The 26685-nt window shown below is 46.9% G+C and overlaps 1 protein-coding gene across 2 annotated transcripts in view; it reads left to right on the top strand.

The window, feature by feature from the left end:
• Nucleotides 1–545: 545 nt before the first annotated feature.
• TNFAIP8 (TNF alpha induced protein 8) overlaps nucleotides 546–26685 on the top strand; it is a 127211-nt gene continuing 101071 nt past the window's right edge. For both annotated transcript variants that reach the window (XM_029941554.1, XM_029941553.1), the window contains exon 1: nucleotides 546–711. In XM_029941554.1, the coding sequence (XP_029797414.1) occupies nucleotide 711 (1 nt within the window). In that variant the 5' untranslated portion in view covers nucleotides 546–710. The remainder of the gene's footprint in view (nucleotides 712–26685) is intronic.

The raw sequence follows: 26685 nt of genomic DNA, 5'->3' as shown, positions 1-26685 counted from the left end.
CTCCTCCCAGCCCAGAACCTCCTAGGAGGCCCGTGCCTTATCCATTAGGCAACTGGGGCGCGACCAGAACGGCCCTGCAGCTCTACCTCGCCTGCGTCGTCTCCACCTCTCTGCTTTTCCCGCCGGTTCAGTCCGGAGACTCCTAGCCCCTCCTCTCGGCGCCGTCCCCCCGCCCCCCGCCTTTATAGCTCTTTCTGGCCCCGCCCGCGGCAGTATAGTTCCTCCCACACCCTGTCTCGGCCCCTCCCACCAGGCGTGTTCGGCCCGCAGCCTTCTGGTTCGGCCTCTCAGCTCGGCTCCGACTGTCTAGCCACGCCCATACTCCCGCCCATGGCCCCTCCTCCCTGGTCGTATCTGCCCCCACTTCCTTAGCTCCTCCTCTCAGCCCCACCTCTGGACTCCTAGCTCTTTATGGCCCCGCCCCAGACCCTCTAACTCCTCCTCCCGGCCCCGCCCCGACTTCTTAGAGCCTTTTGTAGCCCCGCCCCTGGCTCCTCCTCTCCCGTCCCGCCCCCGCCGGGCCACTCCGCTCCTCCCCACGCGGGCCTGCCCCGCCCCCGGCCCTTGGCTCCTTTTCTCTCGCCGGCTCAGGCCCGCGCTCCGCTGATCGGTCCGCGGGAGCCCGCGAGCGTTCGAGCCACTAGGGAACTCGCGCCGTCAGATCACCAGGTTCGCCTCTGTGTCCCGGCGCCACCGCGCCCTCCCTTCCGAGTAAGTGCCTCCCGGGCGCGCCGGTCTCGCACACACCCTCACGGGGCTTCCCCGGCCTCTGGGCTCCGGGCTGCTCCTGGGGGCGCGCTTTCCGCTCCCCTAGACTTTCGGAAGGGGGGAGGTGTGAGTGGGTGCATGTGAGCGAGTGCGTGTAAGTGTGTGTGCAGGCGCCCACAGCTCCGGAAACTCCCCGGAGTTTTCCCCAGTTTCTGCGTCGCAGCGACTAATCTGAGACCTCCAGCTCGCAGCCCTTACAACTTGGGTCGACCCCTTAACTTCCACCTCTTGCCCTGAGTCCCACTCGCGATTCCTTCCTTCCTTCTGTGGCCGCGGCCCCCGCTCTGCTGTCCCGGCTGCCTGTTAACAGCTCGTGCTGTCCAGAGGACTGACTGGGTTATCACGATGCCCCAGATTGCAGACCGGGATGCTGGCCTGAGATTGTAATCCTACTCTGCATTGTGAAACGGGCAGACTAGAGTTTTTGCTTTGAGATCTTTGGTGGAGACTTCCTTTGAAGAAGAAAGTTGTGTGTGCGTGTGTGTGTGTGTGTGTGTGTGTGTGTCCCCGTGTGGCCCTGCACGCGCTCCGGTGACACTTCAGTCCAAAGCACCTGATGCAGGACTACCTGATGAGCGTTTTCAGAACCAGGGAGGCTGATAGGCATGTTCAAGATCAAGACCAGGCTGACCAACCAAACTTTGACATTTCGATAGGATGTTTATTGATTCAGGGACACAGTAATGTTAAAGCCGGCTAATTAAAACACAACCCTCGGTAAAAAAGGGAAATATCCTTCGGGATCATGGAAGGAAGGGAGCCGTAGCTGAGAGCCCATTCTTGCAACAACAGAATCCTTGACTTATCGAAGACTGATAATTACACACCTCTGTAAATCATTTTATTGGAGGGGGTCAGTACTATCTCAAGGTAGGGTATATTTCTGCATTAAAAAAAAGTTAGGGGTGTCTGGGTAACACAGTCAGTTGAATGTCGGGCTCTTGATCGCACTTCAGGTCTTGATCTCACAGTCCTGTGTTCAAGCCTTAATGTTGGGCTTCCCACTGGACCTGAAGCCTACTTAAAAAAAAAAGTTAATTGATAGCTGCTCTGTGCTTGAATCCAACCTTAAAGTGATTTCCTGATTGCTGTGGTTTCATCCATTTCTAATAGTCCCTAAATTCTGTATCTCGTTTTATTCTTGCTATATTCTTGCCATGAAAGTAGAGATCCCCATAAAATTTCCCCCCCTTCCCCGATAAGACTTCATTTAAGACATACCGATATGGAGATGACATATCGAATAAAAGTTTTTCACTGAGGTGTAAGGGTGGCAGAAAACTCTGTGGCTAAAAGAAGTCATGGAAACCGAGCAGCCTTTAAGTTGCCGTTGTCTATTGGCATATGCACGCAAGCGTTGATAAATCACTTTAAGTGCTGCTTATCACAGCAGATATTTTTGCCCTGGTTTCAGTCCGGTGTTAACACAAAAGTGTTTCCACAGCGTTTTAACTAAGGAAACATTATGCTGTGAAATGTAAACATATGACTCCATCTGTCTTAAAGGAAAGAAATAATTATCACACTTAATTAAACACCTGGAAACATTTATTGCCACCTTCTAATTAGGTCTGTCATGGGGAGTTAAGTCAGCAAGTTATTGCTAATATTCTAACTGGTAGCACAATGAACTTTTCTATAGGTTTTTTTGGACAGCTGTTTCTCCCCACCGCCATACACATTAATTGCCTTCTTCCATCCCTTGCCCACCTTTTGAGTTTTTACCTGTAATCTGAGTAAATTGTTCAGGGCAGTGAATTGCACCTACCGTCCTGTAAAATGGGAAAGCGTTAGCTATTGAAGGTTTTGTAGTAACCGTTTTGCATGAACAAATGTAGGCCTCCTAAGCCATTATATTCATCGGGTTATCTGATAAGAAGTGTAGTGATTCTGCACAAATGGGCCCTTAAAATATGTTTCTTTAAGGGAGGCTTTTGATCTAGTGTGCCTTTCAGTGAGGAAAAGGGGTGGCGTGAGCTAGAGAATCTTCTCATTTTCGTTGTCCCTTCTAGTTGTGACTAGATCTTCCTCTTGGCCGTGATGTGTTGTGAGCACAGGCCGTTGCGGGTTCCCAACAGAACGGCGGAAACCAAGGACCAGAAACAAGAGTTATTTTATGAGGTGTGTTCTCTGCAACGCTTCGTTCTGTTGAAACTGGAGGAAAGGATGTGTGGAGAGAAATGATTGCATCCACTTAGTACTCGTTAGGAAATGCCATGTGCGGGGGGAGGAGCGAATTTCTAGAGGGTTTATGGCTCTGGTGGCTTCACAGAGCTGATCCTTTGCAATGGAGTCTGCCCCACGGCCGGGCGCCGTAGAGGTGTTCTAGTTAATTGATCCAACTAATCCTCTTCTGCTTGGGACAACCTCTTGGAAGGAAGACATTTCCTTCCTGAGGATTTCATTGGTGCTCAGTCAGAACTGAGCTTTGTTTCTGCACCTCGAAGAATTGTCTGTTCCCCATCCACATGTCCATTGCACATGTTGGAGGGGTTGGATGTGGAGTCACCTTCAAAGGCAGGGGAGGATCAGTGATGACAAGTAAGGACCATCTGTTTTCTCGCAGAGAGGAAAGGCAGCGTTAGTGCCATCCCAGGACCAGGAGCACTGACGTGGACAACGGTGCCATGCACAGGGCCTACCTGGATAAAAGAGTGGCCAATTTCCGGCCATGTGGCATTCTCAGAGACTTGAGCTCTGATACAGAAGTTAAGGGAAGGCACTGTGTGTGGTGGCAGATTAACTTTTATCACCTCGCCCCTCCTTACGCTGTCCACATCCTGCATTTAATACCAAATGCACACAGTAAGAGCTCAGCAAACACTCACTGGGAAGGAGCTTAGAACACCCCAACCTTCATGTTTTCCTGTGGGTATACTTTCTACTCTCCTGTCTTTGGTTTCAATGACATGGCCGACTGCAGTTTCTAGACTTTTGTCCATCACTGGTGCTTACCAACAGCTGAAGATGGATGATTTTTGAGGGTAAAAAAGAAAAAGAAATCAGTGAACCTTGTTGCAAAATGTAGACAAGGTCAAGTAGTATCCAGTGGATATCGATTTGCATTCCACATTTTGGTGAAAGGAGGAAATGAGCTCCAAGGGGAGAGTAGATAATTCTAGAAATGAGAGGCACCAGGCCCCTTAGAAACCATCCGGCCTGTGAGTGAAACGTTTCCTGTTAAGCCTTGAGGTGTATCCCCTCAGGCCAGCTTGAAGGACGGGGGAGCTTCGTTGTTTCACACAGCAGGCATTTATTGAGCTCCTCCTGTGTGCACTGCACCGCACAGCCCTCTCATGTTCACACAGAGGGGTCTCGGGTTGTTGACAACTTGCAGGAAACTGTTGTAGGAACACCAACTGCCCCAGGTCAGTTGACTGTGGCAACAGTAGGTTTGGAATTCTTCTGTTTCACAAAGATAAGTCCAGGCACTTCCTTAGGATAGAAGAACCATTTCCAAAATATTTTTATTTCACAATTCAGGGGCGCCTGGGTGGCTCAGTTGGTTAGGCATCCAATTCGTGATTTTAGCTCAGGTTGTGATCTCACAGTTCGTGAGTTCGAGCCCTGCGTGGGGCTCTGCACTGACAGCCCAGACCTGCTTGGGATTCTCTCTCCCTGTCTCTCTCTGGCCCTCCCCTGCTCATGCATGCACGCTCTCTCTCTCTCTCAAAATAAATAAACATTTAAAAAAAATAACAAAGAAAGAAACTGAAAGAAACATGTTTCTTCTGATGTCCATTTCAAATACCCAGTGGTATAATTGCAGTAAGCCTGATTCCATAGGATTTTGTTTGCTCGGCCATTTATGTTGGGCACAGACATTCCCTGAGGAACTTGTTATAAAATGTCACAGGCTCTGCAATACTCACTTAACACACACCCATCCTTTTAGAGGGCTTTGCTGTTTCTCTAGAAGCAAGTATTTACGGTTCAGGACCATCTGCAGGGCTGGATGGGCTCAAACAATTTGTTCGCCTAGGGTTGTGCTTTCTGATATAGGACGAGAGGCGTCAGAGGCCCACAGGACGAGATTCCTCTTGAGGTGACTGGGGCCAGGCGTGCAGGGATCTTCCCTACCAGAAAGAAAAAAAATGGGTAAGAGGTCACCGGAATGGGCCTCCGCTCCTGCACCCCAAGACGACTTATAAACAAATCGAGGTTTGTTTCTTTAACAGCAGAGAATGGAATGAAATCCAAAATTCCGCTAGTTGTAGTTTCCGTAAACATTGGGAAAAGGATGACTTTTAGTTTAGTCATTAGTGGTGGGCTCACGTGACTCTGCGGAGATCAGCTCTTCATGTCTCAGCCACACTGGCTGTGTGACTTTGGACGATCCACTTAACCTCTCTGGGCCTGTTTCTTCACCTAAAATCTGGGGCTAGTGTTTACATCGTAGGCTTGTTTTGTGGATTAAAAAGCACAGTGTTCCTCTCCTGTTGTCCATGCACAGCAAGTGGTGGGCTTTTCTGGCTGGTCTCCTTTCAAGAGGAGGATGTCTGTACCAGGTGATAGCCGAGTGGAGAGGGAGAGTGATAACTTGTACCATATGTGCCTTTCGCCTCAACTTCCTTTTTTTTTTTCTTCCTGTAACGATGCCAGAGGAGCCTAGAGAATGGGGTGAATATAGCACATTTCAATGATTCCCAGCTGCAGGGTCATGTGATTACAGAGCAAAATTTTGCTGCTTCTGCACATGCTAACGAGAAAGGAGCCAGAGGAGGGCATCTGGGTTTTATGTGCCGGAGCATGAGAAGAGCCACGGCATCTGGAAGCCTCCCTGTGCACAAGGGAAGCTTTAAAAAGCATGTTGCAGGGACGCCTGGGTGGCTCAGTCGGTTAGTGTCCGACTTCAGCTCAGGTCATGATCTCACATTCGTGGGTTCGAGCCCCGCGTAGGGCTCTGTGCTGACAGCTCAGAGCCTGGAGCCTGCTTCCGACTCTGTGTCTCCCCTTCTCTCTGTCCCTTCTCCTGCTCATTCATGTTCTGTCTCTCAAAAATAAAGAAACATTGGGCACCTGGTGGCTCAGTCGGTTAAGCGTCCAGCTTCAGCTCAGGTCATGATCTCATGGTTCGTGGGTTTGAGCCCTGCGCCAGGCTCTGTGCTGACAGTTCAGAGCCTGGAGCTGCTTCGGATTCTGTCTCCCACTCTCTCTGACCCTCCCCTGCTCATGCTGTCTGTCTCTGTCTCTCAAAAATAAATAGAACACGTAAAAAACATTTAAAAAAAATAAAGAAAGAAACCTTAAAAAACATGTTGCAGTTAAGAAGTGAGCCTTGGGTTGGTCTTTCATCTCTGGACGTCCTTGTTTAAAACAGGTAATGGATGAAACCAGATTATCCAAGTCAGATAGGAAGGTAGGTCTCAACGGTCCCTGATGTTGCAAAGGGACTCTTGCTAGCATGTCCTCCAGGGAAGTTGTGAGGTTTCCAGATGGCAGAGACACATCTTCAGGGTTGGCCACTGGGGCAAGGTCTGCTGGGCACACTGCTCTCTCTCTCTCTGTCTCTCTCTAGCAGAGCGCACAGTAAACTCACGTGTCTTTGAAAGGAGCCAACCTTCTCCTCTCCTGATCATCTTTAAAAAAAAAAAAAAAGAAGAAGGGGCACCTGTGCAGCTCAGACGGTTCAGCTCAGGCGCCGATCTCATGGTTTCTTAGATCGAGCCCCACATTGGGATCCATGCTGACCGTGCAGAGCCGGATTGGGGTTCTCTGTCTCTGTCAATAGAAATAGATAACTTTTTCTTTTTTTTTAAAGGAGTTTCTTACAATGACTGTCCACCAGGGTGAAGGTTGTGGTGTGTGCTCATGGAGACCTAACGGTCTTTGTCCTTGCCTGCCTCGAGCCGTGGAGCTGCCTGTTCACGCGCGCACACACACACGCACACACACACACACACACATCCCCGAGGAATTCTGCAGAAATGCCAGTCTTCTGAGAAAACCTGCAGACGCAATGTTGGTGACAGAGTGCAGAGTTCAGAGCAAGCTTTGATGACTCAGACCTTCAAGAAGTCAAGTCTCCCTCTTGGTCCCAATCACTCCATGACCAGGAAATAACTCCTTTGTTTTTCTTGCTCCTCTCTTTAAAAAGATGAGGCCGTTTTCTGGGAAACGGCTGCTGTTTCATTAAATGCTATCACGCCCTCGGGCAGAGCAGGCCTGGCTTAGGGACAGAATCGGTGAGGGGAGAGGCTCCCAGGAACCCACAGCGTGTACCTGTGGGACAGGTGAGTGACCTCACACCTGCCCTCCTAGCCACTTTGTTCCTTTGCTTTTACGGCCTGGAATGGTCAGTAGTGCCTCAGACAACGGCTGGTGTCACTTGCCAGGTAAGAGACCACTTGTCAGTAGGGCAGATGCAGGGGTCCCTGCCTGAGTGCCCCGGATGATGGTTATCTGCGCAGCCGCAGAGGTGATACACCAAATGCAACTTTGGCCTTTCCAGTGTGCTCCCAAGCTGACTGCGGGTCAGAATCACCTGGGACCCTGGAAACAAGAGGTGCAGCTTCCTGGGCTCCGCCTACTCTCCCATCACGAAGGCTGGGCCTGGCAATCTGTATTTTTTATTTATTTTTGAGAGAGAGCACAAGCAGGAGAATGGCAGAGAGAGAGAGAGAGAGAGGGAGACACAGAATCTGAAGCAGGCCCAAGCTCTGAGCTGTCAGCCCAGAGCCCGACATGAGGCTTGAACCCACGAAGTACGAGACCATGACCTAAGTCAAACCTGAATGTCCAATCAACTGAGCCACCCAGGTGCCCCTCTTTTTTTTTTTTTTTTGATGTTTATTTATTTTTGAGAGAGAGAGAGCAAGAGCGGAGGAAGGGCAGAGAGAGCAGGGGACAATGGATCGGAAGCAGGCTCTATACTGACAGCAGAGAGCCTGATGTGGGGCTTGAACTTCTGAACCAAGAGATCGTGACCTGAGCCCAAGACAGATGAAGTCCCAGGCACCTCAGATCTGTATTTCTTGACGGGTGCATAGCAATCTGAAAACCAGTGGCCTGGGAGCCCAGCTGTAATGTCTTGTTCTAGAAAGATTAGTCAGGCAGCAGATACCTGCAGGGTTGTTTTTTGTTTGTTTTGGAGCAGGGGGTGGTTTGGGCAGTGGAAAGAGCAAATCTCTTCAAAGTACAGAGTGGCTTTAAAGTTTAAAGGAGATTAAAATGAACTTGCCCCAAAGGAGCACCTGTGTATGCATCCTGAGAACCAGCAAGTGGTTTTTCTAGGAGGCCTTCGCCGGGTTGAGAAACGTTGACCCGACAATGAGGTCAGAGACAAAAAATATCCAGAACCAGTAGCGGTGCCCCACCACGAGGTCCAGGGATTGAGAGCCCTGAAGCAGAGACACCGGGCACCTGCTCAGTGTTCCTTAGTGAAAACTCTAGATGCCGAGTCAGCGGCTCTGCTGACGTCATCGCTAGTCATAGCTGACTGGAGGTGGTCACATGCACCTTCGTAGGTCACTCAGGTAGATGGTGTCCTTTCCTCAAGAGTGGCAGATGCCGGAGGCCCAAGTGGCCTGTTAGGCCGACCCTAGGTCTCCTCCCTGTCCCGAAGTCCCGGCCTGTCCTGTGCTCAGAGTGACCCTCTGCTTTCAAAATGGTGGCCAACGGGAAAATGGAGAACAGGCTGTTTTTTCTTTTTGAAGCCATCTTGCTGTAACTTCCTCCTCTCCCTCCTCCTCCTTTTTCTCCTCCTTCTCTCCCCCTCCTCTTCCTCCCTTCCCCTCCCCCCTCCTCCACCCCTTCCTCCTCCAACTTCTTTTTTAAATTTCTTTTTCTTTTCTGCATTTTGAGTTGGCCTGGTACTTGAGACTTTCTTCCCTATTTCTGAATTCTGGTCACGTTTCAATTTATCATTCTGATAAGGGCCATGGAGAATATTAAAGGTCTGTCACTGTTGATACACAATATTAATTTTAGCAGAACTACCGTCTTTCCCTCTAGGGTTAGATGTGTAACCAGAGACCAACAGGATGGAAATGGACTAATCCGAGTCACGCTGGAGCCTGCCTCTCCAGGCGGCATGCCAGGGCGCCTTCACGCTGCGCAGTTTGGGACGGTGGGTGGGCGAGGCTGGGCAGTGGCTTGTAGACACAGAGGGCATGGGCCCTGGACGAACCAGCCCAGTCTTCCCAGTGCCCACCTGGACGCTGAGTTCCCTCCAGGCACACCCTTGATGTACCTTCAATCGGTCTTTTGTCAGTTCTGTTCCCTTTGATGGCACCTGTAAAGTTTGTACACTCATGACCATGAATAGTACGCTGCACCGCTGTTATCAGTCTGCTGGCGCTGCTGACAAACACCAGACTGAATGTCTAGCAGCAGGTATGTGTTTCTCACAGTTCTGGGGGCAGAAGACCAAGATCAAGGTGTCGGCAAGTCTGATTTCTCCTGAGGCTTGCAGGCTGCCACCTTTCTTTTGTTTGCTCACCCAGCTTTTTTTCCTGTTTTTCTACGTGCTCCTGTTCTTGGTCTCTCTCTCTCTCTCTCTCTCTCTCTCTCTCTCTCTCTCTCTCTCTCTTTATATAAGGACGCCCGTTCTATTGCATTACTGCCCCGCCCTGGTGATCTCATTTCCTCGTAATGATCTCTTTAATGTTTTTTTAAATTTGTTAATGTTTTATTTATTTTTGAGAGAGGGACAGCGTGAGCAGGGGAGGGTCAGAGAGAGAGGGAGACACAGAATCTGAAGCAGGCTCCAGGCTCTAAGCTAGCTGTCAGCACAGAGCTTGATGCAGGGCTCGAACCCGGGACCGTGAGATCATGACCTGAGCCGAAGTTGGACGCTCAGCCGACTGAGCCACCCAGGTGCTCCTGATCTCTTTAAATGCCGTATCTCCAAATACCCTTACGTTGGGAGTTGGGGCTTCAAAATATGAGTTTTTGGGAAACAATTCTATCTGTAACAATCACCTTGTGAAGGTTATTACCAATAATAGGATAGTGTCCGAGTTTACATCTACTATGTACCATGTTCAGAAGTCATGGTTATTATTTTTTACTTTCAACACTTACCTTTTGAAAATATTAAAACATGAGGGGGAAAGGTGAGTTTTTTTCTATTTATCAACTTATTTACTATAATTGGGGCTCTTCATTCTTTAGTGTAGACCCATGTTTCCATCAGGTATATTTTTGTCTTCCAGCCTAAAGTACTTCCTTTATTATTTCTTGTAGCTCAGATCTGTTGGCAACAAATTCTCTCAACTTCTTTTGTGCCTATGCCTTTCATGTCTTTGTGTCCAATTTCTAACTTAAATGTTTATTTATTTATTTTTGAGAGGGAGAGAGAGAGAACACAAGTGGGAGAGGGGCAGAGAGAAAGGGAGACAGAATCTGAAGCAGGCTCCAGGCTCTGAGCGGTCACCACAGAGCCCGATGGAGGGTTCGAACTCACAAATCATAAGATCATGACCTCAGCCAAAGTTAGACACAACCAACTGAGACACCCAGGTGCCCCCAATTTCCTTCTTATAAGAACACCAGTCATATTGTCTTAGGACTTACCCTAATGGCCTCATTTTAATCGAATCATGTCTCTAAAGATCCAAATCACCTAACAGGGTCCTGTTTTGAGGCACTGGGATTAGGGCTTCCACATTAGAATTTTGGAGGCTGTAACAATCAGGATGCTGTAGGCGGTATGTAAGAGAATGCCCCACTAACAGAGGTTTGAACAGTCAAGTCGTTAACTTTATAAACAGAGGGCAGTCTGGGGTTGGTCCAGTCCCAGGTTGAACCAGTGACTCAAACAGACTCACCAGGAACCAGGTTCTTTTTGTCCTTCCGTCTCCCGTGGGCAGAGTTGCCGCCTCATGGGCAGAAAATGGCGTCCTTAGCAACAGGCACCACACAGTGTCCCCAACCTCATTCAAAGGCAGGAAGTGTGTGTGTGTGTGTGTGTGTGTGTGTGTGTGTGTGTAGGGGAGAGACGGGGCACAGAGAGGGTGATGATAAATCTGCTCTGTAGTGTCTGTCTCTTTACATCCGGTAATGAGATCTTTCCTGAAGTCATCCTCCAGCCTCACTGGGTAGAACTGAGTCAATGGCTACAAAAGAAGCCGTGAAAGTGAGTAGCAGCTGTCGAGGCAAACTCTCCGGTGGGAGGTTAACTGTGCCAAAAGGAAGAAGGGAAAGGACGTGATGACTGGGCAGACACTCAGCACCAGCCCTGGTCCCGGGTCCCCACACTCTAGACACTGTGGAGCGAAGGGCATCACTACTCCTGATAATAATAAAACCAGGTTTTATTGGAATTAAAACTAAACACCTATGATGAGGAGTTAGGAGAAAACCAGAAGATGTGGGAGGTGTTGAAAATCACATATACTTAATTACTACCGGCGGTGACTTCTTAATGCTAAGGGTCATGAGTATAAAAATAGCCCTACTTACTTTGGAGACAGCACCCTACATTCAAACCTGGAAGATGTCCATCAAACAGAGAGGGCTTCGTGTTCCTGAAGTGCTCACACCCACGGCACAGTCGTCGTGACCGTTGTGGAGTGCCTCTGCCGGATCTCGGACGGTGCTGAGTGCCTCATACATGTTATTTCCTCTCATTTTGATAATGAATCTATGAGGATGGTATTAGTGTTTGTTCTTTAAATTTTTTAAAATGTCTATTTTTGAGAGACAGAGAGAGAGAAAATGAGCGGGGGAAAGGCAGAAAGAGGGAGACACAGAATCCAAAGCAGGCTCCAGGCTCTGAGCTGTCAGCACAGAGCCTGATACAGGGCTCAAACGCACGGACCGAGAGATCATGACCTGAGCTGAAGTCGGACACTTAACCAACCTACTGAGCCACCCAGGCGCCCCAAGAATAATACTAGTGTAATTTCCATTTACAGGTGAGGAATTGGGTTTGGGGAGGTTGGCGACCCCGCGGATGCCTGGCAGAGCTGGGATTCGTACCCTGGAATCTCAGCTCCCTTCCTTCCGAGTGCTTTGAGTTGCCGCAAGGCAGTCCTCCATAAAACTGCTACAAACTCCCTTGTTTTCTGTGACCTCACACAGGCTGTTAGCTCTCCAGCCGGCCAGTATCTATCGTGGACAGAAGTCCTGTGACTATTTCACTTATTCATACTTCAGAGTAAGAGTGTGGATGTCCAGAGCCCATGGAATTGCACCTCTCACGTTGAGAAGATTCACTCGGATGCCCCATTTTGTATGGGGAAGTGGCAGACGACTGTAATAAACCCAGAGCAATGTACCTTCCGTCGTTGGCTCGAGCAGCAGAGTGCCGGTCTGCGTGTTGGTGAATCTGTCCTCGGGTTTACAGAGCGTTGGTGTGAAGCAGGTTTTCTAAAAGCTGGGACAGCTTCTTGACAGTCACGGGGCAGAGGCTGCACCCTGGGGAACACCTAGGGAGCTGGGGTTGTCCAAGCAGTGCTGTGTGTGCTTCTCATCCCTCTGCTGGCTCTGCTGGCGGCAACGCTCCAGCGTCCTGTCCCCGCAGCTCAGAACCAGCGCAGACCTCACGAGCCTGTATTTCTTCACTCAGTTCCTGACCTCACGTTGCTAAAGCTCTGACAACACCTTGCATGTGACGGTTCAGTTAGACTTTGGGATTGCTAAAGTGTTGGGGGGAAAAGTTTTGCTCATTTGCATTCTGAAGCTACTGGTGCTAGTAGCTTGTGTGGGAGGGGGCTGAGTGAGGGAGAGAATAAGGGGTGTAAGTAATTTTGGGAACTGGAGGTGGTATGCTGCAGGTTACAACTTTTTTTTTTAATGTTTGTTTATTTTTGAGAGAGAGAGAGAGACCGAGCACGAGCAGGGGAGGGGCAGAGAGAGAGGGAGACCCAGTATCCGAAGCAGGCTCCAGGCTCTGAGCTGTCGGCACAGAGCCCACGGGGCTCCAACTCACCAACTGGGAGATCAGGAGCTGAAGCCGGACGCTTCACTGACTGAGCCCCCCGGGCGCTGGTTCTGAGCTGAATGTTACAACTTTGAGTCAAGTGATGACTCTCAGGTCTGTAAGAACCCAGTAACTATCCAACAGCTTTTGGCTTTTCCAGTACGCATCCAAGAATTTTTTGTTTTGTATTTTGTTTTTTCCTTTGAAACAAGGTGTTTTTATTAAAGCGTGGGGACAGGACCCATAGGCAGAAAGAGGTGCCCAGAGGTCATTTTGTAAAGTTTATTTATTTATTTTGAGAGAGCGAGAGCATGAGAGTCAGGGGGGGCAGAGAGAGAGAATCCTAAGCAGGCTCTGCACTGTCAGCGCAGAGCCCGATGTGGGGCTCGAACCCCTGAACCATTCAGGAGACCATGACCTGAGCTGAAATCCTGAGTCTGATGCCTGACCAACTTAGCCCAAGGCTCCCCACCCCTTCAGAGGTAATTTTGAGTTGAGATGGCCTTCGGCATATTTTGGAACACACTATTTACTTGTAAGGGAAGCTTTAATCAGACCATTATAGATGCGACCATTTACCTTAAGTGTGAAAGTTTCCTTGAAACAAATCCTTCCTAAGACACCGCCCCGCTGGTTTGCACCTGTGCCCTCTAGACCTTGCATCAGTTGGCTCTTTCAGTGCCGACACGCCTTGATTTTCCTAATGCTTTTTTTTTTTAAACCTTCTTGTTGTAAAATAAAACATAGATACTCGAGCCTTCAGAAAACAAACACACACTTGAGTGACTTACTGTAAGTTAAACACTCATATACCCATCACTCCGGGCAAGAAATAGCATTGGGACAGCCGTGTCCCAAGTGTCTTCACACACCCCGCCTTCCCTCCCAAAGTAAATGCCATCCTGACTTTTATTGTAATCACTTCCCTGCACTTCTTGATGGTTTTATCACGCAAGCAAGCAGCCTGGCCCATAGTTTAATCTTCCCCATTTTTAAAAACTTGATGTGTCGTTAAGGTTTCTTTTATTTAAAAAAAAATTTTTTTAACGTTTATTTATTTTTGAGAGATGGAGCGTGAGCCGTGGAGGGGCAGCAAGAGAGGGAGACAGAACAGGAAGCAGGCTTCAGGCTCTGAGCGGTCAGCACAGAGCTCAAGGCGGGGCTCGAACTCATGGACCACGAGATCATGACCTGAGCCGAAGTCAGATACTTAACCGACTGAGCCACCCAGACGCCCCTTTAAGGTGTCTTTGGATGTACAGGTTCCCATAACATCCTCTCCCATTTAATATATATATGTAGTTGTTGAAGGAGCCGGGCTCTTTGATCTGTAGTTTCCCACAGTGTTGATAACAAGAAAGATGTGCCCTTTTGGTGAAGTTCAGTTTGTGCCTTTGCCCTCTATTTCCTGCATCTGGGTCCGGAGGCTTGATCAGACTCGGGTTTGACCCCGTTGGCAAGATTACAAGTGCTTCGGATTCGGTCACCGGAGGCTTTTTCCGCTCTTTTCTGCCTTTAGCGCCTGTTGGTCTTCCCTGTCTGGTTCCGTTCGTTCCCTGGCGGTGCACAGTGGGATATTCTCATTCCACCGTTTTATTTACTAGTTGGAATCCTCTTATAAGGACAGACTCCCCTTTTGTCTGGAATCCGTTTTATTTTTAAATGAGATATTTCAGGACCATAATCCTGGCACTAGGGATGGTCGTTCACTGGAGTGGTCATTGTTTTTAGGTCTTTTTATTCATCAGAGCTGGGAAAATACATCCACAGACATATATACAACTATGTGCAAGCGTATGTACACATGTAAAAATAAAACACACGGCAAGTTCAAGACTACAGGTTTTTGTTCAGCCTTTTTTATATTACATTTGTATTTTCTTTCTTCCATGCTTAGAATCCTCATATTTTAGTCACAGAGGAGATAGAATGTCTTATAATTACCCCTTTTGAATGTCCTGCATTATACATAAGCGATCTCCAAATAATCGGTTTTGATTAGAAAAACAGTGAAAATAATTTCTTTGGCATATGTCATACTCATTCTTGCCCAGTTTTTTTATGGCTGTACTATATCTACTTTGTCAGATCCTATAGCCATTATATATGAGAATGGCTTGAGGCTTAATACTCATTTCATTTTTATTTTTGCAGATAACTTTGTGTGTCTTGCTTATTATCAGTGTTTCTAGGCGTTTTGATTGAAGCTCTTTCTCTGATCAATTCCTTAGGTAATTTCCTGATTGTTTGTTTCCCTAATATCTTCTTTGCCTCCCTGATTTCTTTTTCTTTTTTTAAAAGATTTTCATTTTTAAATTAATTAACTGTTTAATTAATTAATTTTATTATCAATTGAGCGAACATACGGCGCAGTCCTGGTTCAGGAGTAGGTTCTCATGACTCATCACTCACATACAACGCCCAGTGCTCCTCCCAACATGTGCCCTCCTCACTGCCCACAGCCCATTTTCCCCCTCTCTCACCCCACTCCCATCAACCCTCAGTTTGTTCTCTGTATTTAAGAGTCTCTTAAGGTTTGCTAAAAGATTTTACTTTAAGTTATCTCTGTACCAAATGCAGAACTCGAACTCACAACTTTGAGGTCAGGAGTTGCATGCTCTACTGATTGAGTCGACCAGGTTTCCTATCCCCTAATTTCTTTTTCTTTAACCATCTTTTTTTGAAAGTTTTTATATATTTATTTTGAGAGAGGAGGAGAGAAAAAGAGAGAAGGGGCGGTGTGAGAGAGGAAGAGAGGAAGGAACAGAGAGAGAGAAAGACAGAGAGAGAGAATCCCAAGCAGGCTCCGCACCACCAGCACAGAACCAGATGTGGGGCTTGAACTCACCAACAGTGAGATCAGGGCCTCAAGCAAAAGCCAAGGTTTAACAGACAGAGCCACCCTGGGGCCCCTCCACCCCCTTATTTCTTGATAGCATTTTGTGACCTTTCCATTAATGTCTTTGGACCACATTTTCTTTTCTTGAGAATCTTAAAAATATTTCTCTATTTTCTTCTGACCAAGTGTTGTCAAAATTCTGATGATGATAGTTTAGTTTTTCTTCCCTCTGTATGACTGTTCTTTCAGCACTGCTGAGAGCCTCAGCTATTATCTACCTCCTCTTCAAATATAAGGATTAGTGGATTAAAATGTTACCAAATCCAATTTATAATTTGGCCAGCCCTGGTGCCAAATCATCGCTCTCTCCTTTTAACCCAAAATAAGCCACTTAGTGTGAGTAAGTATAGCTTTTTATCTTTGTAGCCTCAGCTCTACCTTGTAAAGTGTAAAGAGTTAGCACTAAATATATACTTGTTTATGAAATAAAGGATGCGGAAGGATGTGGGTTTTTTTCCCCTTCCTGTCAGGAACTGCCCCGCCCCTTCGGCTCTTTTCCTCCAATCAGGCGCGGCTTTTGCTACACACCTGCACCGCCCATCCGCTCTAGTTGCCCCTGTTCTCATGAGCTCGGGTTGTCTGGCCATGTTCTCATGTTATTCCATTTTCAAGACAAGCACACTGGGAACTCCAAAACAGGGGTCCTGCCCTACCCTGCATGCCACTGTGGCCCCATGCCTGCTGGCACTCCTGGTTGAGCAAAGATTGATTTCTTATTGTGGGGTATAAAAAAATTTTTTTAATGTTTTTTTTTTTTAATTTTTGAGAAAGAGAGACGGAGCGTGAGCAGGGGAGGGGCAGAGAGAGAGGGAGACACTGAATCTGAAGCAGGCTCCAGGCTCTGAGCTGTCAGCACAGAGCCCGACGCGGGGCTCGAACCCACGAACTGGGAGATCATGAGCTGAGCTGAAGTCAGAGCTTAACTGACATAGCCACCCAGGCGCCCTTGTTATTGTAGGTTTTAAGGTCCAGGCCCCTGGCATGTGGGGCCCAGACCTCAGCCTCTCAGGGTACCTGAGCTGCCACCTGTCTGTTCCTTTGTTGGCTGACCTTTTTGTTCTTCATGGCGTGGCTGTCAGAACCCATAACAGGACAGCAAGACGGATGCCCTGGCCCACATGAGATGCCAGATGCCTTTTGTTCAACACATGCCCTGTGGTTTTTTTTTAATGTTTATTTTTGAGAGAGCCAGAGCTCAAGATAGGGAAGGGCAGAGAGAGAGGGAGACACAGAAAACGAAGCAGGCTCCAGGCTTTGAATCATCAGCACGGAGCCGGACGTGGGGCTCAAACTCAAGAACTGGGAGGGAGCTCCTGACCTGAGCCCAAGTTGGACCCCTAACCAACTGAGTCACCCAAGTGTCGCTAGTTTTTAAAAATGAAATGCCAGTTGGTGGCCACAGCTTCTGCTGCTCCCTGCTGACACCCCACACCCCAACCTCCGCTGGTCAGTCACATAGTTCATTGCCTGCCTCCTGTTGAGTGTGTAACCTCTGACTTCTGGTATCTAAAGCTTCTCAGAGCATTTGCCAGATGGGCATGACCGTGACCTGTCCCGTTATATGCCTGGCCTGGACTAGTCCGCAGTACCCCCACCCTGGGTCTTTTTGTTAGGCCCTGGTCAGTGGACCTTGCAGAATATTTTTTCCCCTCCCTCTTGAACCCCTTAATGCCACATAACTAACAGGGGAAAAAAGTTGTAATGTGTAGTTTTTACAAATATTCACCCTACAAAAGCAATAAGAAGATTCCAGAAGCAATGGAATAGTGGCCCTTCTCCAACGGATGTGAACATTGGGGTGATCTCGGTGATGAGGATAGATTGAAACTCCACGACCTGGAACACGTCAGAGAAATCTCACTGGTAACGGGGAGTCAGTGATACGGAAAACAGCCCATGACCTGCGAAGTTAACTCTGGGCACCCCACTTTCCTGGTCTTGGTCAGTGGCCGTGAGGTGGGAACTGCCCTCAGGCTCTCGCCTCCTGTGGCCGGGCCCCCGGGAGGCAGCTCCCTGGCCTCACTGACCCTTGTGAGTTTTTCCCCAGATCTAACATCTCCAGTCCCCATCAGGACAGTCCTGGGAATGACTCTGCTCCCAGCAATGTCCAGGGATTAATATGGACTTGTGTGGAAACATAAACGTATTTTCTATTCTGCTCTTATTATTAATTCAGCAGAAATCACACTGAAGGCTCTTTCTTCTTTTCCTGCTCCTAGCTGTGTCTTTTGCCTCTGGTCGGCCCGTGGGTGAACCAGCGATGGTGGCATAGGCTTGATATCTACTGTGTGCCAGGCATCGTGCTGCCCTTCTATGCCCGTGGTCACATCTCAGGTTCTGTCATCGTTACGGCCATTTTAAAACTGGGGAAATTGAGACCCTAAGAGTCTAAGTCATTACCCAAGTCAAACGCAGAGCTGATATTTAAATCTATTGGTTCTTAACCACACTGCAGTACTTCCTTTCGCAAAAACACAGATTTTACCCAGGCGGCTTGCAGGTGCTTGCCTTCAGTGACAGAGCTCTGGGCTCCTGGGGTTAGAAGTTGGACCTGGCCATGCTGTGATGTTGAGATCTCGAGCAGACTTTTCCCAAAACTTTCTGAGATCCCTGATTTAGACTCCGTATCATCACTGGGAGGGGAGCGGGGAGTGATACAAATAAGGCTCTAGGGACTCAACGCCTTGGGCAGCCCCAGGTTTGAAAATCCACAGTTGAGAGCTGCCGTCTTGCTGATAACAAGTCAGCGGTGTTACCAGCACCTCAACAGGGGACAGAAGAAGGAGGTGAAACTCAAATATGTAAATTCTGAAACCTGTTAGACATTCTAGTAGTGAACTTGGTGGAGAAGGAACTTAAAATGATCTAAAAATAAGGACTCTGAATTTCTTATTGTTTGTGTTGTGTCTAAACTTGTTCTCAGATTGCTCTTTATTTTTACATTTCCTCTGGCTGCCCGTGTATGGTCACTTACGTTGTGCACTGTACAACTACAGGGGACACTGTTCACAAAGATTATAGTTTATTTTTATGTTTTTAATGTTTATTTATTTTTGAAGGAGAGAGACAGAGCATCAGCGGGGAAGGAGACAGAGAGAGGGAGACGTAGAATCTGAAGCAGGCTCCAGGCTCTGAGCTGTCAGCACAGAGCCGGATGCGGGGCTCAAACCCACAAGCTATGGGATCATGACCTGAGCCGAAATCGGACGCCCAATCCACTGAGCCACCCAGGCGCCCCACAAAGATTATTGTTTAAATGGTACTTCTGAAGCTGTGTGGTGCACAATCGGAAAAACTTATTTTGTAGACCTGTATTTTGAGGGTTTTTTCAATTTTTAAACTCCTTATTTTAACGTGTATTTATGTTTGACAGAGACAGAGAGCGCGTGTGCATGTCAGCCAGGGAGGGGCAGAGAGAGAGAATGGGACAGAGTATCCAAAGCGGGCTCTGCCCTGATCGCTGATAGCCACCAGCCATGTGCGGGGCTCAAACTCACACACTGTGAGATCATGACCCAAGCCAAAGTCGGAGACTCAACTGAATGAGCCACCCAGGTGCTGCTCTTGTTTTGAATTTTTAATTGCAGTGGTTGACATATTATTATATTAGTTTTAGGTGTTCGACATAATGATTTGACAAATATATGCATTACAGAATGCTCACCATGTTAAGTGGAGTTACCTACCATCTGCCACCATACAAAACCAGGACAGTTTTATTGACTGCATTCCCTGTGCTTTACTGTTCATCCTCATGACTTACTTATTTTATAACTGCAAGTTATTACCTCTTAATCCCCTTCCCCTATTTTGCCTATGCCCCGGGCACTTCTCCGCCACCCTTTTTTTTATAAGCATTACTTTTACCCAGGGGTAGAAATATTATAGGCAAATTTTGCTTACATGGTCTCCTTTTTTTTTAATGTTTATTTATTTTTGAGAGAGAGAGAGGGCGGGGGTAGAGTGTGAGCTGGAGAGGAGCAGAGAGAGAGGGAGACACAGAATCTGAAGCAGGCTCCAGGCTCTGCACTGTCAGCACAGAGCCTGATGCAGGGGCTCGAACCCATGAACCATGAGATCATGACCTGAGTGGAAGTCAGACACTTAGCCAACTGAGCCATCCAGGCGCTCCCACCTGGTCTTTCTCAAGTAATGAAGAAGAGCATGCAGATGTACTATCCAGTGGGAGAAGCTCTAGTCAACCCTCTGGGTCAGAATCCCCAGTTCTAAGAAATGTAAGGTATGGACTGTATAATCTTGAATCCCTCCCCAGCTCTGAAAGTCTCTGATTCTGATTGTTATCACCTGCGTTGTTCATTGGCATCTTAAGCCTATAAACCAGGGAGCATGAAGCCAGTGGGGGAGCAAGAGGGTAGAGCCATGGGACCCTCTGGACATAACGCCCTGTGTGGAACGAGGGACTCTGCACCAGGGGCTCGGAAGGCAGGACTCTGGCCCCGAGTCTTTCCGTGGGGGGTCTAGGGCTGCAGAAAGTCCTGAGATACTCCTGTGAGTGACTTTATTTTTAGATTATCTTTATGCCCCCCTTCATTGCTAAGATAAGTGATGGTTAACGATATTAACATATGAGGAAATTTGCTGAATTACGTCTTACACAAGACAGCCCATCTGCATCTATCCAAGACGCTGATCCGAGTAACCATGAGTGAATTCATTCTGGGACAAAAAGAGTTCATCACAGTGTTGATTTTAAAAAATGGAAAAAAAAAGAAAACATCTCTGAACCACTTAAATATGCATCAGCTGCTAATACATATGACAGCACTTCCTTGAGATAAAACGTCTTCCAACAAAGCTGGTGTCTCTGCACTGATATGAAGAGATCTGCAAGACAGATTAAGTTAAAAGGCAAAATAATGATCTCATTATGTTTTTAGAAAGCATATTATATGTTTATGAGTACATCAGCATTTTTTTAAAACAAGAATGAACAATATACTATTAATAGTGGAACTGAGGATTGGAAGATAGGGAAGAAGTCTAACTTTTCATTTCATTTCTTCTATAGTGTGTATATTTTTTTAGCCAAAATATATGCAGTAAAGGAGAGAATTAGACTTCAGGTGAGTTTTTAAGGCATTCTCATACTACTCTCGAAAAATCAGTATTAACGAAGCACGCTGAGCAAAAAGCAAGATGTGGTCTGTAATTTAGGCTCTGAACCTTAGGTAGCTCCCCCCACACCACCTCTGTACCTTTATTATACTGCTCTAAACACACAGTTCCTCAGTGATTGCATTTTTCCCCTCTAGTGCAGAACCATCAGTGGCTCCCTATGTCCAAAACCAGTCTAGGAGAGCAATATGGTGGAGCGGCAGATCACGGGCTTATGGTTTGTGTTCAGTGCATTTGGGCAGTATTTGTCCAGGACCGGGCAGTGCTTCTCAGAGATGTAGGTCAGTGACGTGCTGATTGGAGACCAGATCTGACTTCTTGGAGCCTCGGCTTAGAAGCTTCTTACTTGTAAAAAACGCATTGCCAGGAGTAAATACAACAAGAAGTGCAAGGCTCCAAGCCCAAGCCCAAGCCCCAATGGACAATATTTGCTCACGGGCCCCACCCTTCCCTCCATGGTCAAGGCCCTTCTGACCCCCATTTCTCTCTGTATGTTTCCTTGGGTTCCCATTCCTAAACTGCATTGTTCTAGAACACACCCCATTCTTCTCTGCTTTTGTCTTTGCTGGCTCTGTCTTCCTCTTCTACAATGCCCATCACTTCTCCTCCCTGTACAGAATTAGACTCTTCTTCAGGATCCAGTTCAGAACCTTTCCTGGTTCTATTCTTTACCAGGAAAAAAAGGCCTGTGTCGTCTCTTCCTCTTAAGCGTAGCTCACTCTGGTCTCCCTATCTTTATAAGGATTATGTCACTTACACATCATCCTTAGTTTACAGCTGTCTGTGCATTGCTCGAGAGCCTTCCTGAGTGCAGTGACTAAATCCTGGTCATCTCTAGCACTCATCTGGTCCCACCCACATCCTCAGAAAATATGTGTGAATGAGTGACTTCATTTTGATGATTTGTCTAAATATTATTTTACTTTCGTTTAAGGGATTCTTTCAGTTTGAAGCTAAAAATGAGGACATTTCCTTGAAATCCACCATTAAGAACAGGTGAGGTAGAATTTCGTTCCCTTTGCAGGGGTTAAACTTGGAAGTGGTTGAGCGGCTCTCCTGTTTAAGAAAGAGACAGGCAGGCGTTTATTCAGGGTGGTCCTGGCAGTCACCACCCTTTTACATGAGTAACTGGCTCCCAAGTTCTGGGCCGATGAGGTGAGATCTCATCCTGATAACTTTAAAAAGCAAACAAACTACACCCACTGTTAAGACAACTCCCAGCTTCAGTAAAGGAAATTTAGAAAGAAAACACCTAGTAAGACTGTAGATGTGTGGGGGAAAGATGCGTGTTTCGTTTTCCTGGTTCTTTCCATTTCTATCCATAGTTATATGGGTCCATATTATGATCCATATTATAGCGGCGACCATAATGTATACACAGGTTAATAATATTCTGCTTTTCTCTTAACATTATTTCCTACACACTTTTCCATGTTTTTATGCACTTGCTTTTTGTTCCCAGTGAGACTCTTGGAGTTCTGCCTTCCTCAAGCAAGAGAAGGATCCTGTAAAACAAAGGTGTAGCCTGAGGGGAATGTCGGCATAGTATATTTTTTAAAAGGTGTCATTTTATTCTGACATTGCCGAAATGTACTGCCGCAAAAATATTAACAAAGGATTTGATTGAAGTTGGCGCACAGTAGATGGGATTAAGATCACGGCCAGGTTCTTAAGGACATGCCCATCTTTAAGAGATTAGAGCGAGTTTCTCCCAAGCAACGACTTTTCCTATTTACAAGGGCATTTTGGGAACAGCTGGAAGGCAGCCTTTCCTTATCAGCCCCAAGTTGTTTGCTAATGAATTTCAGGGCTCCAGCACTAATAGGATGGAATAATTTTACAGAGAAGAATCAATCTCTAGCCTCCTTTTTCAGAAGAAACTAATCTGACTGGTGCCTGTAGGCAGTGAGGTGTGTTCTGCATAAGGAAATCATAAGGGCTAAATACCAGAGTCTCTTTGAGGTCTGTGCATACAGTCTCCGAAGAGGCGGGCAGGGGCATTTAAAATTAACTGCACAGAATTCTAACAAGCACTATATACACCTTGTTGGAACTAATCTTGCTTTGGCCTTAGGCTAAATCGACTAGATTTGTACTCCCTTTGTTGACTTAAAAGCCACATTGACTCCTTTTTACAATGTTAATGATTTTGTAGCTTTCCTGTAGGGACGCTCTTAACTATTTTCCAATTTCTATCATCAGTCATAGTCCTAATACAAATGACAGTCCAGGTAAATTGATCAAGGTAAATTTACTGTCCTGGTCACTTACCCGTTAGGAGTGGCATATTTTATGATTATTTTGTGTTTTTATACTTACTGTGTATAATCTCATAATTTAGCACAGAGATGATCAGATTTCTGTGTGTTTCCTAAATGAGTGACTGCATATTTGTGTGACTTCTACGGCTTGGTCTATAAAAGGACCCATAAAAGACTGTTACTGGTTTTTTTTCTTTCTATTTTTATTGATGGCTTTAAGAGAGGTCTTCAGTCCTACCAGTCCAGCCCTACCCAGACCTTCTACAGTCAGTCCCACTAGGACAGACCTTAGGAGAAGGACTCAGATCCTAACTTAGTTTGGAATTCAAGAGAGGACCTGCGCTAGGCTGGAATCCTCTTTAAAATATTGGAGGATTCCAAGGAAATCCTCTTAATTAGAAACCTATGAAATGCCTTCCATTCCTGGGACCGGGGCCAGGGTGCCTGCAATGGGAATCCTGCCGCGTTCAGGCCGTTTGGACCCGGCTGACCGCAAACCTTTTCACTACTGTCTCTGACTCTTGTCTGTTTATGGCCTGTGACCTTGCAGAGCCCTCTTGCCCTGAGATAAGTTAGGGATATCGGGGTGGGAGGCAAGTTCTGAGGGAGAGGTGAGGTCAGGTCGCTCTGTGTTCCTGGCAGTATTTCTTAAAAGCCGCTAGGATCAGAGTCCAGACTCCAGGTGTTACTGCTTCCACAACTACTGAGTCCTTCGAGTTAAAAAAAAAAAAAAAAAAAGGAAAAAAGAAAATGTAAAATTACAGAACTATCCAAAGGCAATATGAAGTCAGCCCAAGGCATAACTTCCACCAAAGGTTTTGTTTAGTTTTTCTATTCTTTTATCATTCAATCAACTAATGATTACTGAGTGACTCACTAAAGCAGAGAATTAAAAAACCACAAAGAAGGTCCCTGACCTCTGAGAAATGTTAATCTAGCTCTAAAAGGTTAGGATACAAATAATTGGAACACAGTGGATGCGAAGAATTGGAATGTAAGGTAGACCACATCAGAGAAGTGCATCAGTTATCTACAGCTGCGTAACAAATTGCTCTAAAGTTTAGCAGCTAAAAGCAACAATAAATATCTATTATTATATACGGTTTCTGTGGGTCAGGAATTTGGGATCCACTTAGCTGAGTGATTCTGATTTGGGTTGTCTCATGAGCCTAGAGTCAGCAAGTTGGCCGGGTTTGCAGAGATCTGAGGATTTTTCCTGTGCGTGTGTACGTGTGTGTGTGTGTGTGTGTGTGTGTGTGTGTATGTGTGTGTGTGAGTGTTTCTTCTGAGGATCAAACTCCAAGATCGTTAGTGCTGGCTCTGAACAGGAGGTCTCAGTTTCTCACTCTGGAGACCTCTCCATACCTTACTGAAGCATCCTCATGACATAGTAGATGGCTTTCCTTAGAGCAAGAGACCCAAGAGAGCACAAAGTAGACACCTCTCTTCTCTTCACGATCAAGCCTTGGAAGTCACATGCCGTGACCTCTGCTCTCTCTTCAGTCACACGGTTCTTCCCATCCATTATGGGTGGAGGCTACACAGGGAAGGGAGGTGGACACACTGCCCGGCATCTTGGAGCCTGGCTGTCACAAGAGGCAGAGATCTTGTGTAATGAAAAGACAGTGTTGGGGCACCTCCAGGAGCAGGCGGATGTAGAACAGGGTGGCTTTTCAGTAGGTGAGGTTGTGGGGAAAAGCGTTGAGGATGGAGAATCAGAAGCAAAGAAGGTTGGACAGGGATGGGTGTCCGTGTGTTCAAGGAACATTTTCCAGCGCAAACCCTGGCAAGGCCAAGGAGCCGGGGGCTGTGAGGTCCTGAAGGCCAACTAAGGAGATTTGGACTTTCTATGATTATCAGTGGTGAGTCATGGGAAGTTTTTGAGCAGGTGAGTGACATAATCATTGGCCTATTTTGGCTCTAATCTGAGTGTGAGCTGTAGGTTTTTAGAGCCCTTACTTCCTTTTTCCCCCTCTGTATTATCCAAGTTATCAACTCTCTAATTTCGAAAGTTCTGTAAGACTTCTCTGCCTCTGGGGTGCCAAGTGGCTCAGTCGGTTAAGCATCCTACTCTTGATTTCAGCCCAGGTCACGATCTCATGGTTTTCATGAATTTGAATCCCATGGCAGGCTCTGAGCTGACAGCATGGACCTTGCGTGGGGTTCTCTCTCTCCCCTCCTCACCAAAATACATAAACATTACAAAAATGGTGGGGGGGGCTCCTTTGGTTAAGCATCTGACTTTGGCTCAAGTCATGATCTTATGGTTCACAGGTTCAAGCCTTGTGTTGGGCTCTGTGCTGACAGCTCAGAGCCTGGAGCCTGCTTAGGATAATGTGTCTCCCTCTCTCTCTGCCCCTCCCCTGCTCACACTCTGTCTCTCTCTCTCTCTCTCAAAAATAAACATTAAAACATTTTATTGAAAAAATTTAAAAAGAAAAGACTTCTCCGCCTGTGTGTGCCCCTTGATCACATACTACCTTGTACTGTTCAACTTTTTGCATTTCTGTCTTATCATAAGTAGATTACAAAGGTCATAAGGGCCGTATCTTTATCCATTTCTGTTTTCCCTGTTGTGCCTAGCTCACTGGGCACCCAATAAATATTTGCTAACTGATTGGATAAGAGCAGCCAATTACTACGTGTGTGTACAGCCACTGTTTCCGGCCCGCGGCACATAATTTACAGTTAAACATTTTTCAAAAGAGTGAGCAGTCTGTGGTGGATGTGCTCTCTGTGAGTCGGAAAATGTGTTCCCATCCAATTCTGTGTACTTGGCATTTGCCAAACTATAGGAAACAGGGAATGATCGTTTTATTTTTCAAAACCCGCGGTTTATTTTCAAAGAGAGTTCTTAGTTTGCCTAAATTAGGCAAGTGGAGTAATAACTAGCCACAGAGTGAAGTAAGGGCTGCTTGTCTCTTTGAATAGCGAAGGGCAGCCTCTTTCAGGCACATTTAAGATATTTAGGGAATAAAGCTCTTGTTCAGAATTTGGGACAGGGTTTTGTCTCCCTCCCCCTCCCTCTTTTTGAATGAAATGATCATTGTCCCTGTGTTTTCATTGAGCAAATGAAAGTCCCATGAAAGTTCAAGAGATCGGGTTTCAAGCTAGCGAAAGCAGTTTTCTCTTGAAACCCCCCCTCAAACAACCAAAAAAGCCAAAATGCAGGGATGCAGACTTTATCACCATAAACCTAGCAGACCTCTGTAACCCCGAACCACACAGGACTTGACGAGAGAAAGCAGATGAAGTGGCGGCCAAGGAGTTTGCAGAGAGAAAGGGATCGAGAAGCACGTGTCTGCGGGAGGGTCAGGGGAGCAGACTGGAAGCAGTCCATGCGGTCACAGAACCCCAGGAAGGCTCAGATGGGGGTTCCCTCCCTCTTGCACTGTTGGTGGGAATGCAGACTGGTGCAGCCACTCTGGAAAACAGTGTGGAGGTTCCTCAAAAAATTAAAAATAGAACTCCCCTATGACCCAGCAATAGCACTGCTAGGGATTTACCCAAGGGATACAGAAGTGCTGATGCATAGGGGCACATGTACCCCAGTGTTCACAGCAGCACTTTCACAATAGCCAAATCATGGAAAGAGCCTAAATGTCCATCACCTGATGAGTGGATCAAGAAGATGTGGTTTATCTATACAATGGAGTACTACATGGCAATGAGAAAGAATGAAATCTAGCCATTTGCAGCAACGTGGAGGGAACTGGAGGGTGTCATGCTAAGCGAAATAAGTCAGACAGAGAAGG

Source organism: Suricata suricatta, chromosome 6, assembly GCF_006229205.1.
Source record: "Suricata suricatta isolate VVHF042 chromosome 6, meerkat_22Aug2017_6uvM2_HiC, whole genome shotgun sequence".
In the NCBI taxonomy this organism is placed as follows: domain Eukaryota; kingdom Metazoa; phylum Chordata; class Mammalia; order Carnivora; family Herpestidae; genus Suricata; species Suricata suricatta.
The sequence above is the reverse complement of the archived record's forward strand: the minus strand, read 5'-3'. Positions and strand labels throughout refer to the sequence as shown.